Genomic DNA, 12897 nt, shown 5'->3' on the forward strand with positions numbered 1-12897 from the left:
GGGCCTGAGGCCCCTATGGGGAAGCTGGCGAGGGGCGGGGATGAGCGCTGCGCACCGGGACCGAGATAGGCCGCCCGTGAGAGGGGCGGGGCCGTGTCCCCTGGGATCGCGTGGCGAGTGGAAGGGCTTGGTCTGGCGCGCGGGCCTCCAGGCTGGCTGTCCGCGGAGAGCTCTGGGCAAAAAGAGTTCCGGGCCTGGATGGCCTTGCTGGTTTGGCTCATTCCCGTGCCATTGGACCCTAGGGTCCGGGGATCCTGGCGCTCCTAGGACTTGTTGCAGTCCCGCCGTTCGACAGAGGATCAAAGTCGCCCTGAGCCGGGTTCTGTAAGAAAGGAATAAGTTTCGTTTTCACATAGAGACAGCATGGAATAAGGGAAATGGAGGCAAAACCAGTTTAAACAAGCCCCAGACAAAGAGAAGAGAGAATCTGCCTGATGTAAAGAGACATGAGGTAGTATCAGAGGCGGGAACTCACAGCAAAAAAATAAAAATTTGGGGGGGCATTGGCTAATCAGTTCAAAATCTCAATAATGAGCTAGTTGGCTCTCTGGGATTGGCTGTACAAATTAAAATCTCAAAAGATGAATTAGTTAGTGTTCTCGGATAGGCTGTAACCTCTGTAGTACCCAGTCAATGGGGAAACAGGGGAGGGACTTGCGAATTAGGAGTAGGAGATTTAAACATCGCCATTCTCTTCCTCTGGCGCGCCAGCCTTCCGCGTGTTTGGCTGGACGCCCCATCTTGCAAGATTGTAAATAAATTCTTTTCTCCTCCAGAACCGAGAGAGCATTTATTCCCTTACAGGTACCACTTTATTTCCGACAACTTGGGGGCTCGTCCGGGATCCGAAGCTTCGGAGGGGGACCCCCAAGGTGGACAAAGGGAAGGCGCGCCCCGCTGATTGAGCGGTCTCGGACTCCGCCATTGGGGGCCCATCTCCGGCAGCTAAAGGGCCCGAGACCAGACGCTTGGATCTGCCGGTTGTGGATGAGAAAAGGGGGAAAAGAAAAGGCCTGCCTCTGGTTAACCAGGCAACTCCGTGCACGGACCAAGGTAAGGAAAGAAATATTATATTACCTTGGTGGTTAAAGCATTCTGAGAGTCTGGGGCTGATCCTGAGGGAAAGATGCCCAAACAAGACTCAGAATGGGGACATTCTGATGAGCCTAGAGCTGATCCTAAGGGAAAGATGCTCAGGCAAGACTCAGAATGGGGAATAGAGGCAGTCAGCCGGCCGGGAATAAAGGGAAGGGGGTACCTTTAGGGTCCCCGGGGAACATTCCTCTAAATAATCCATTGGGAAACATGTTAAAACATTGGGCTAAAAGTAATTGGACCAAGGGAAAGGGTAAAAGAAAATGATCAAATATTATTGTTATGTTTAGACAAAAAAAAAAGGCATTTTGCTGCCAAATATATTCTGGCCAAAATATAAGGCAGATAAGAGTTGGCTTTGTGCTGACCTCGTGTGTCATGTTAATAAAAATAAACCTTTTTCCAAGGCAGAATTGAACTGTGCCATGTGGTGGCTGCAGGGAAAAAAGAAACTAAAACCTGGGATAAGCATTCCCCCGCCTTATGGTTTCCCCTCCCCCACTGGGGCGGGAACCATTAAAGCCTGGGGTTTTAGTGGAAGCAGTCTATGCCCCCAGGCAATTGGAGAGCCAGTTAATGCTGACTGCTCCAGTAATTACAACCCACCAAAAGTTAAGAAAAAAAAAAAAAAAAATGGAGAGATTTCCAAAAGTTTCTGTTTCTAAAGGCTCTTAAAGAAAGAAAGGTAAGAATCATTAATAAAAAGCCTAGCAAGGCTAGCTGAATAACAATTAACTTGATTCTTAAACTCTGGTTTATGTAAATATCCCTTTCTTGGGAGAAGAAAGGGAAATGGGAAAGAGGGCGGCTATGAGAGAAAGAGAGAGACTGCATCCACCTAAAATAAAATTGGCTGTACCCATATCCCCAAAGAACGATGCAAGTTGAGGTCTGAAGTCAAGTGGTCTCAGGCTGGGAGAGTGGAGTGGCCCACATGCATGAAAAGGGTGAGTTTGCCCTGGGGGTTGAGGGTGGGCCTTCCGCCTCAATGCTCTAGAAAAGTTTTGCTGCCTCAGGACCCAGAGGGTGGAGCACATTCCCAGGGGAATGGGAAAAGCCTGGCTGCCACCCCACTGTTCAGAGAAGGTAGAGCCTTTACCCCGAAGAGGCAGAGTCTGGGTGGCACCCCGATGTTTAAGAAGGGTGGGGCCAAAAAGGTAATCTCCCCAACATCACCCCAGACTTTGAAAAGAGAAGAGTTGCCACAAAAGCCTCTAAAAAGGGTTGGACTCCCACTCCCTCAAGCCCCAAGAATACAATGTCATTCTGTTAATAACTCAGACTTTAAAAGGTCAGCTATATAAAGGAATTTTAGCCTAATATTCAGAGGAGATCCAAAAATCGATGAATGGCTGAATAAGCCATTAGAGGAAATATTCAGAGAGTCAACAAGCCAGGGAGGAAACAGACAAAAGTGAGATAGAGAAGTAATTGGAGCAGTTTAAAAAAAAAAAAAGGAAGGAAGGAAATTTGTAGCATGGGGTTTGTGTGATTCTCTATTCATATACTTATGTGGGGCTAAACAGGTATTAATAAATACATTTACATATTTTAGTGTGCTGTGTAATTAAGTCTAAGGCATGTGGAAGCTACATTTAAAGTCCCTTAATGTGTGTATCAGGGTATATAGAAAGTTATATGCACATTTTTTAGGACTGTATTTGGATGCATTCTGAGAGTTAAAACTTCATGAATCTAATGGGAGTTTAAGTTGTATGTTTACACAGGAATGTGGGATAGTTGTATTTGTATGTAATAAAAGCATGTAATATAATTACGTAGGAGTCTTTCAAACTGTTAAAGTTTGTCAGTGTGTAATTTAAAACTTGGCAAAAATTTCCTGTGTACTCATCTATAGTAAACTGAAGCTATTTCTTTGTGTCTTTATAGTGTATACTAGTTTGTGTGTACTCTAAAGCTGGGCAATTGTGTGCAGTTTCACAATAGTGTGAAAAATGAAAAAAAGTGAGAAAAACTGTGTAAAAGTTTTCTATGTATGTGTAACAGTAGTGTATTGGCTATACATGCTTGTAAATGGGAATGTATGTCTGTTTCGTATGGTTATGAGTGTGTATATAAGTTATATGTGTCTGTATTCCAGATATATGAGACTGTGTATTCTTGTAAAAAGCAGAATAATTTTTCTGATATATTTTGGGCAAAAGCAAAAGGTCCATACTCAAAGTGCAAGTAAATGTTCCTATAAAAGGGTTTAAGGTTCACTAAAGCTGAATTAAACAAACTTAGAACAGTGAATGGTTCATAGCTCTTCCCAGGTCTCCATTTGGTAATGCCAGGTTGCTATCTTAACATTAAGTCTAATAGGAATAAAGACACCACATATATTGTCAAATACTACACACCAAGGCTTGTCCTCCTCTCCCTGGAGAGTGGGTTTTTACTCATCTAACAGCAAAACTTGTGTGTATGTTCAGGGTATGCATATATGTGAATCACGTATATTCAAGCATCACTAAACTAGGTGTACTAAAAACTGAATTTTAAGTTAGCATTTAAGAGTGGTAAGCCTTTTTATGTTCATTAATCTCAGGTTATTGTAAATTATTGTTGTCCTTTAGTCTAATTGTTCTAGCCTGAAATGTTGGTAAGTTGTGTCTGTACCTAAAGCAGGTATTAGCAGTTTTACACTAGGGGAGTCATTAGAGGGGTGCAAGCCATGTGTAATTTAGTACTTAGGCAATTACAAGGTGTAGGCCTTTGGTTTTTGGTTTGCCTTTCCCCAGGAGGACTGGAGAGCTCCCCTCCCTAGACACAAAGGATCTTTTTCTTAAGAATTATATACTGGCCTTGTCTTCTACTTTATCATCTCTCAGGCACTGTGGACTGCTGGCTCAGACCCCGCCTCTTGAATTTGCTGCCCATCGACATCAGCCTGGCAGCTGGGTTCTGATCCAGTCGTGGAAAGAATCCAAACTTCAACCGATCTGGGAAGGACCCTATCAAGTCTTGCTGACAACTGAGACGGCAGTCCGAATGGCAGAAAGAGGCTGGACTAATTACACACAAGTGAAGGGACCGGTGCCTGAACCAGACGATAAGTATCCAGCAACTCAACCTGAATCCTGGAAAGTGACTCCTACCTCAGATCCCCTAAGGATCACTTTAAATAGGCAACAGTTAAAGGAACATATTAGAAGGGAGAAAGGGCTGGATTAAACCCTATGTTTGCATTGTGCTCTGTGTATAGCTTAATGATGAAATTGCTTATGCTGATCATAATGTTCTATATTCAAGGAGTAACAGGTTCTGCTAAGCTGGTTATAAGTGTAGTCAAAGGCTTAAAGTCTCAAACTGTACAATTTGATGTTTGTCAAGTAATGAGCTGTAAAAATCTAAAACATCAGCAACAACTGAGGGAGGAATATAAGCATTTATGTAAGCAGACTGTTCAAATAGAAAGCAAGATTGTTGGGGGGCGAACATTTGAGAGTATAACTTATGAGACACCTAACCCTTGTTATTCTTCGAACACTGCTTGGTGGACCACACAGTATGAGGGATGGGTCTTACCCAGGTTGGAGGAAAAACCATTAAGGGAAACTTGGCTGGAATTTAACTCTCCAGTACAAATTGACCCCAAGGTCATTAGAATACTTAAGACCAAAGACTTAAAGCAAACCACAGAAATAGAGACAGGTTATGGAAATACAAATGCCTGGGTAGAATGGGGCAAACATACCATCCAGAGTCTAAACAGAAGTGACTGTTATGCTTGTACAACCAAACAACCCACTGTTCAGATTATGCCCTTCCCCTTGGGGATGAAAAAGCATGAAAGGGAGTTTAAATGTATAACACTCCTCTTTCAAAATGCTACTCCTGGTGAAAGTTGTAGTACGTTGTCCTCCCTTTTCCCTCCAGTCCAGGAGGGAAGTGTCAAAGCCATACCAGCGTCTCACCTTGGTCCTGGAAACCACTCTGCCTGTCTTTCCAGATGGGAAGAAGGGCTCCAGGATCTTGGTACCATGGCTTTGTGTACACAGGTGTGGAATGTGAGCAAGGATAGTACTGGCAACTTCTCCAGCCTAACTATACCCCGAGCAGACCTCTGGTGGTACTGTGGGAAGGGCATCCTCTGGCCAACACTACCTGAAAGGTGGGGAGAAACCTGTGCTCTGGTTCAATTGGCTATCTCATTTACCCTGGCATTTGAAAGTAATAAAGTACCAACCCAAGGCAAAGGAGAAAAGAAAAATGTACAAAGTGTACCTAGTTCCTTCAATAAAAAAAATGTTTGTAGATAGTATAGGGGTTCCCCAGAAAGTTCCTAATGAGTTTAAAGCTAAAAATCAATTAGCTGCAAAATTTAAATCGTCCTTATTCTGGTGGGTCACCATCAATAAAAATGTCAATCATCAGCTAAAATTTATCAACTATACCAGGAATGTCATTAAAGAAATAGCAGAACAGTTAGATGCCACTAGCCGAATGGCATGGGAAAACAGAATGGCCCTAGACATGATGCTAGCTGAAAAAGGAGGCGTCTGTGCTATAGTTGGGGGAAATTGTCGCACATTCATCCCCAATAATACCGCACCTAATGGAACTATCATCAAAGCCCTACAAGGCTTAACAGCCTTATTTCAGAAACTAGAAAAGAATTCTAGCATTAACAACCCAGTCATAGAATGGTTGGAAAATTGGTTCGAGAAATGGAAAGGAATTGCAACATCTATTTTAATTTTCCTTATCATTCCAGCCAAAATGTTTATAACAGCTGGGTGCTACATAATCCCGTGTGCTCAAAGGCTAGTTCAAAAAGCCATCAAAACCACTAGAATCAAAAATAAGAAAGATCCCTATGATGAGGAATGTAAAAAAGCCCTTAGCAAATTTGAGAATCTAAAATGTGAAAACTAAAAGTGTTTAAAAAGAAAGAGGAGGGAATCTGTAAGAAAGGAATAAGTTTCGTTTTCACATAGAGACAGCATGGAATAAGGGAAATGGAGGCAAAACCAGTTTAAACAAGCCCCAGACAAAGAGAAGAGAGAATCTGCCTGATGTAAAGAGACATGAGGTAGTATCAGAGGCGGGAACTCACAGCAAAAAAATAAAAATTTGGGGGGGGCATTGGCTAATCAGTTCAAAATCTCAATAATGAGCTAGTTGGCTCTCTGGGATTGGCTGTACAAATTAAAATCTCAAAAGATGAATTAGTTAGTGTTCTCGGATAGGCTGTAACCTCTGTAGTACCCAGTCAATGGGGAAACGGGAGGGACTTGCGAATTAGGAGTAGGAGATTTAAACATCGCCATTCTCTTCCTCTGGCGCGCCAGCCTTCCGCGTGTTTGGCTGGACGCCCCATCTTGCAAGATTGTAAATAAATTCTTTTCTCCTCCAGAACCGAGAGAGCATTTATTCCCTTACAGGTACCACTTTATTTCCGACAGGTTCATAGCCAAATCTGAACAGATTTATCCAGCCGAAAGATGGTTGTTGGGCGTTGGCTAAAGCCGCACTGACACACATGCAGTTTCTCTTAGCCTTTTTGAAATACCGAAAATATTCTTGGAAGCACTTTTATTGCTTTACAGACCCCAAGGGGCCCAAGAATCCCAAACGGACAGATAGAATCATGAAGCTCATGGAGGGGAAAGGACTTCTCCAGAGGTCAGGAGTGGCTTCTTGGTGGACACCTGACCAGTGCCAGGAGCATCCGAAAGCAGAGTTGAGACCCAAGATAGACAGTTCCTTACTTAGGCTGCTAGTCCGTGACCAGGGCCTTCCGAGAAAGGCAGAAGGCATTTCCCTCCAAGAAGACAGGTCATAATTGAGTTCTGGGAAAGACCTCACCATCAGCACAGATTTTATGGACTGGACGTGAGTCAGCAAAGAAACCCTGGAGTGAAAAACAGACATCAAGCGCTGCTGCTAAGGCATAGGGTGGGCACCCTGACGTGTGTGAGCAGGCACTTGAGGAGGCTGTGTGTTTTTGCGTTTCGCTTCTGCCCCACTTATAAACCAGCGATTGTCACCACTTCTGTGCAGGCGTTAACAATGCCAATGCTCCGTTTTCCTCTGAGTAAATAATAGCCATTTATTAACTCCTTACTATGTGGCTAACACTGTGCGAATTATATTTTAAATCCTCTCCACACCCCTTTGTGGTAACAATTACTCTTATTTTATAGATGAGGTGCCAGAGGCTCAAAAGCCTTGTCTAGGAATGGTATGAGGAAGGTTTCTCATAGATGAAGCAATTATGTGGTGGCAGTGGTGTCATTTGACCTATAATCTGACCAATTTTTAAGCTCCTGGTGTTAAACTTAAACTTGCTTCCTTTTGGGATGCTGACTGGCTTACGCTGGTCTACCCTAAGCTGCTGATCTTGGCTAGCTTCTGTAATAGTCAATATTCTGTTTTTACTGTTGTTTTGTTATATAAATCAGAGTGGTGTAACGCAACCCATGCCCTAAAATGCTGATTTATTCCCAACTCAACTAATGTTTGGTAGAAAGAACAAGATCATATGTTAACATATGGGCTACATGACAGGTCTTTAACACACACACACACACACACACACACACACACAAAGTGACTTTTTTACTTAAGAAGATTGAGGACAGTCAAAACTTCTTTACTTTTTTTTCTTCAACCTGGTAATTTTTGTAACATCCGTAGCTTGAGATTTGGAAGGTCATATTGCACATTTGGTACAGGCACCTGCAAATCACAGATGGTCACTTCTTGCAGGTATCTCAGAAGGGGCCAGCTCATTGCTTTGAGCTGATATATATATTTTTTCTCTTATAACAGTATGAGTGAAGGAACCACCAGTTTGATTTTTATGGCAAATAGGGAAGTGGAGAGTAGATGAGAGAGAAGAGAGAGGTGGAGAACTTACGTCTTTTCAAGATACCGGTTAGCATCTTTCCTGTTTAAAGTCTGTATGGGTAAGTTTCTGTATTACTCTCATCAGGAGGCGTGTATAACTCATTATGGATTATTTGGTGAGCATCTCTGCAAACACAATTCATGTTCATACATGACGTAATAAAGAATGGTTGATGGGCTTTTGAGTGGATAGAGTATGATGGAATTTCCCAAGGTTTTTGGTATTTTGTATATATAAAGTGGCTCTCTGTTTATAAAGGGTCCTGAGTCTGTGGGTTTTTGCTGTCAGGTTGTAATAGGATGTAGTAGAGTGGGATCAACTGTCATAAAAAGACATTTATGGACTCATCCAGCTAGAAAGCTAGCAGTTGTTCAGTTCCAGGATTGAATATATCAGTAGCTCAAAGACCTCATCAAGCACCCAGGTTCCTCATCTTTCTGCTCTTTCATCTACAGATTGTTCCCCTATGGTCTCAAGATAGCTGTTGAATTCCAGGCATCATACTTGAACAAGTCAGCATCCAGCAGCATAAAAAACCAGTTCTATGTGTTTCTATTGGCAGGGAGATCTTTCCCAGAAGTCCCTCATTTTTTTTTAACCAGAACCAGGTACCATGCCTACCCTAAACCACTCCCTGGAAAGGGGTATGGATTACCTTTACTAAGTCAAAGCAGGATTTACCTTTGAGGTGGCTATGGGATCACCTTCCTATGAGCAGGTTGAGGAGTGCTGGATGGATACCTGAACAAAGTTAGGATTCCAGCAACAGGGAGGACACCATGGGATGGGTTTGGAGTAAGCAACCTACAGTGTCTGCTACAACCAGCAAGGAACAGGATGGGTGAACTGGAGAGGATGCGTGACGCACGTTCCTTGGATGGAGGAGGGGGAATATGCACTTACCTGCACAGGCATCTTGAAACCTTTATGATCTAGATGCCTGGGTTCTCAGAATTTAGTGCAGTGGTTCTCAAGTTTGACCACAATTGGAACTGCCTGGGGAGCTTAAACAAATTTGGTATCTGGGTCCCACACCAGAGATTCTGATGTATTGGGATGAATTTGGGGACTTCTAGCGTACAGTTAAAATTGAGAGCCATTGGTGTAGATCAACATTTCCCAAAGTATTATCTAAGGGACACTAGCCCTGAGTGAGGTGCTTCTATACCTGATGCCTTAGTCAAAGAAGTTTGTGAATCATTACACACTTCATTTCTCATGCTCATCCCAGGAGACTCACAGTGCAAGTTCAGTATGTTTAAAGCTTTGACGATTCCCAGGCTAAAGAACTTGTGTAACCAGGTGTTTATACCTATCAAAAGTGGTGGGTTCTCTGCCCAATGCGCTCAAATGACCAATTCCTGAGACACTGGGATTTCAAAGAGAGAGTTTATTGCTAGGCATGAATCAGGAGATCCGACTCGGTCTCCCCAGTCTGAGTTAAGGGTTTTTATGGATTCAAACAAAGGGAGATGGAGTTATCATTACAATGGCAAGTCAAGCAACTACAGTTTACAAATGTGAAAGAGAGGAAGCTAACCATTACAAGAACAAGTCAATGGTTAGTTCTGAGTTAAGTCAATTCCTTCATTAATATTAAGGGGTTGCCTTTGTGATCATAAGATGGGATAAAGGGGGTGCAAGTGAGGGTCAGTCACAAAGTTTTTACAATCACAAGGTCACAAGATAAAGGCTCTATAGTTATACAATCATTACGAAAGATCAAGGCAACTGGACTACAGTTCAGCAATTTCAGGTATTTCCTTCTGGCTATTCTAATACACTAGAAAATAAAAAGAAATATCTATATAATGATTCACTAGTCATAATCATTTGTTAAATCCTAACTTCTTGGTTACAGTGTTTACCACATTTATTTATCCAGAAACGTTTGGGGTGAGGGATGATGCCTATCAGCTGCTCTCAGACAATTTGAGCAACTCTGAACTAGAATCATTTAAAGGCAACCCCTGACCAACCAAGAAGATGAAATAATTATTCTTTAGAGAATTTTTTTTCCTAACTCCAGACAATATTTCTTTTATTTCTAGGAGGACATACATTTGCATAAACTATCATAGTAGCCACAGTGGTATGTATGTATGTATTTTTTTTTTATTTGCTGGGCTTGGTAACTCTTCTATGGACAACAAAAAAATATCGACCTGGAGAAATTATAGCCTCCTTGGAGAGTGTAGGCCCAAGGCTCTGTGTATTCCCACGCTCTGGACAATTGCCTGTGGATGTACGGACAGACTGCTTAATCCTGTGCAGGCAGAGGGGGCCCGGCCTCTGGCGGCTCCTCAGTTTTCTCACTGCTGCTTCTAGACTTGTCTCTTTTACACTTAATGCCCAGGAAACTGAGTATTTTCATCTGCAGCAAATCCACAATCTCTCCTTCCTCTGATAGCTGCAGGTGGAGAAAGACTCATGTAGCTTGTATAAAACCATGATTTTATTGTCCAGTTTAGTCACAGGTTAAGTCATTTCACTTTTTAGAGGTGATTTTATGTTGAGATTGGCTTATGTCTGGGAATCCTAAGGGTGTGTGCTCCCTCCTTTATCCCCAGTGGATTCCCTCTTCTTCTCTCCTGAAAATGCCAGGGCTTCCTGCCAGCATTTTAATTCCCAAGCTAGGAGAGAGCCTCAGCTAGGTTACTGAGCATGAACTTAAGAGCACTTGTGGTATGCAGACCTGTTTCTCAGGTGATTGTCATTCATTTCCCTCCAAGTCAGAGTGCTGCTAGTGACTCTTTTTTCTTCCTCTTTTCTTGTTACTATTTCTGCCTGCTCTGTTTACTTCCTAGGGTTGTCTGGCAGAGGAGGAAATCCCGAGGAACAAAAAACCGAACAGGTGTTTCTCTCCAGCTTTTCCATTATTTTCAACCTCTTATGTATAAAAAATTTATTTAAAATGACAAAAAAGCAATTTCTAGGAAATGGAAATCATTTTTTTCCTCACTTTAAATCAAGACCATGTATAAGGGCTGTAAATACAAAAGGCTGCATTCACTATGCCCTCAAGCACCCTCACCCCCACCAGAGGCTGGTAAGAATGTCTATACAAAGGCCTTCATTTTTCATTGCTGGTGGCAACGTAAAATGGTAGCGTTGCTTTCGAAAACAGTCTGGCAGCTCCTCAAAATTTAAACAGAGTTACCAAATGTGCTGGTGTGAATGTATTATGTCCCCTCGAATGCATTATCTTTGATGTAATCTTGTGTGGGCAGACCTATCACTATTAATTAGATTGTAATTCTTTGAGTGTTTCCATAGAATGTGCCCCACCCAATTGTGGGTGATGACTCTGATGAGATAATTTCCATGGAGGTATGGCCCCACCCATTCAGGGTGGGCCTTGATCAGTGGAGCCATATAAATGGGCTGACAAACAGAAGGAACTCAGTGCCGCTGTGAGTGACATTTTGAAGAGGAACACAGCCAAGAGGGACACTTTGAAGAATGCACTAGAACTGAGAGGAGCTTCAGCTTACAGAGACATTCTGGAGATGGCCTTTGAAAGCAGACTTTTGCTCCAAAGAAGCTAAGAGAGGACAAATGCCCCAAGAGCATCTAAGAGTGACATTTTTGAGGAACTGAAGCCTAGAGAGGAACGTCCTGGGAGAAAGCCATTTTGAAACCAGAACTTGGAGCAGACACCAGCCACGTGCCTCCCCAGCTAACAGAGATTTTCCGGACACCATTGGCCATCCTCCAGTGAAGGTACCAATTGTTGATGACTTACCTTGGACACTTTATGGCCTGAAGACTGTAACTGTGTAACCAAATAACCCCCTTTTATAAAAGCCAGTCCATTTTGGTGTTTGGTATTCTGGCAGCATTAGCCAACTAGAACACCAAATGATCCAGCAATGCTGTTCCTAAGACTCTACCCAAGAGAACTGATAACACATCCAGACAAAAACTTGTATGTGAATGTTCATAGCAGCATTTTTCATAATAGCCCCAAAGTGGAAACAATCTAGAAGTCCATCAACTGACGAATGGATAAACAAAATGTGATATATCCATACCATGGAATATTATTCAGCCATAAAAAATAATACTGTATTTCTTCATGCTACAACATGGATGATCCTTGAAACCATTGTGCTAAGTGAAAGAAGCCAGACACAAAGGCCCACATGTTGCATGATTGTATATCATATGATTTGATTTATATAAAATGTCCATAATAGGCAAATCTGTAGAGAGAAATATTAGTAATTGCCTAATTGCCAGGGGCTGGGGGGAAGGTGGAGTGGGGAGTGACTGCTAATGGGTATGGGTTTCTTTATGGGGTGACAGAAATTCTGGAATTAGATAAAATGATGGATGCACAACTCAGTGAATATACTAAACCCATTGAGTTGTACACTTTAAAATGGTGAATTTTAGAGCATGTGAATTTTATCTTAATAAAAAGAAAAGAATTTATGTACAAGGGGATGAGTTATTCTTCTGCCAGAAGGAACCATTCCACTCTGAGAAACTGACTTCAATAAAAGTTTTCTCCCCAATAGCCAGGGACCCACCTCCAAATTAAGATACAATTTGAGCATCTGGGCATCAGAACTAGCAGTGGTGTCTGTGTACTTGCAAAAATGAAAACCTGTTTTCTGAATACTACAAAATGCTTTTCAATTTTCCAAGTATTTTCAGGTCAAGGGCACACACAGACCCAAGACGCACAAATCAGAAGGATGCCAGTGATGGTGCAGCAACAGACAAGAGGGCCATCATTATTACATCCTTTGGTGAGTAATTTCCTAGATTCCAGAAAAACACCTCTCTCTTTAAAATGATCCTTTAGTGTGGTGGAGTTTATCACCACTATGTAATGTTTTGCAATTAAAAAAGAACATACGCTGCTCTTACAGAGAAATGGAAAAATCAAAGAACAGCATCATAAGGGTGTCTTAGTTAGGCATGCTGCTCGGTAA

At 42.3% G+C, this 12897-nt stretch overlaps 1 protein-coding gene and 1 long non-coding RNA gene across 10 annotated transcripts in view; one reads left to right on the forward strand and one right to left on the reverse strand.

The window, feature by feature from the left end:
* The first annotated feature begins 69 nt into the window (after positions 1 to 69).
* The window catches only part of LOC119518438, a 43701-nt gene continuing 30873 nt past the window's right edge, over positions 70 to 12897 (forward strand). For 7 of the 9 annotated variants that reach the window (XR_005213768.1, XR_005213767.1, XR_005213773.1 and 4 more), the window contains exons 1-4: positions 6395 to 8012; positions 10006 to 10046; positions 10762 to 10808; positions 12608 to 12711. This is a non-coding gene — a long non-coding RNA (uncharacterized LOC119518438). Of the gene's footprint in view, positions 320 to 6394; positions 8013 to 10005; positions 10047 to 10761; positions 10809 to 12607; positions 12712 to 12897 lie in introns of those variants that run through there. The other 2 variants (XR_005213769.1, XR_005213772.1) reach the window with 2 other exon arrangements.
* Positions 9727 to 12897, reverse strand: part of PKD1L2 (polycystin 1 like 2) — a 103309-nt gene continuing 100138 nt past the window's right edge. Inside the window, exon 43 of the mRNA XM_037815573.1 lies at positions 9727 to 10364. Coding sequence (XP_037671501.1) covers positions 10215 to 10364 — 150 coding nt within the window. The 3' untranslated portion in view covers positions 9727 to 10214. The remainder of the gene's footprint in view (positions 10365 to 12897) is intronic.

Source organism: Choloepus didactylus, chromosome 22 (genome assembly GCF_015220235.1).
Source record: "Choloepus didactylus isolate mChoDid1 chromosome 22, mChoDid1.pri, whole genome shotgun sequence".
NCBI classification, from domain to species: domain Eukaryota; kingdom Metazoa; phylum Chordata; class Mammalia; order Pilosa; family Megalonychidae; genus Choloepus; species Choloepus didactylus.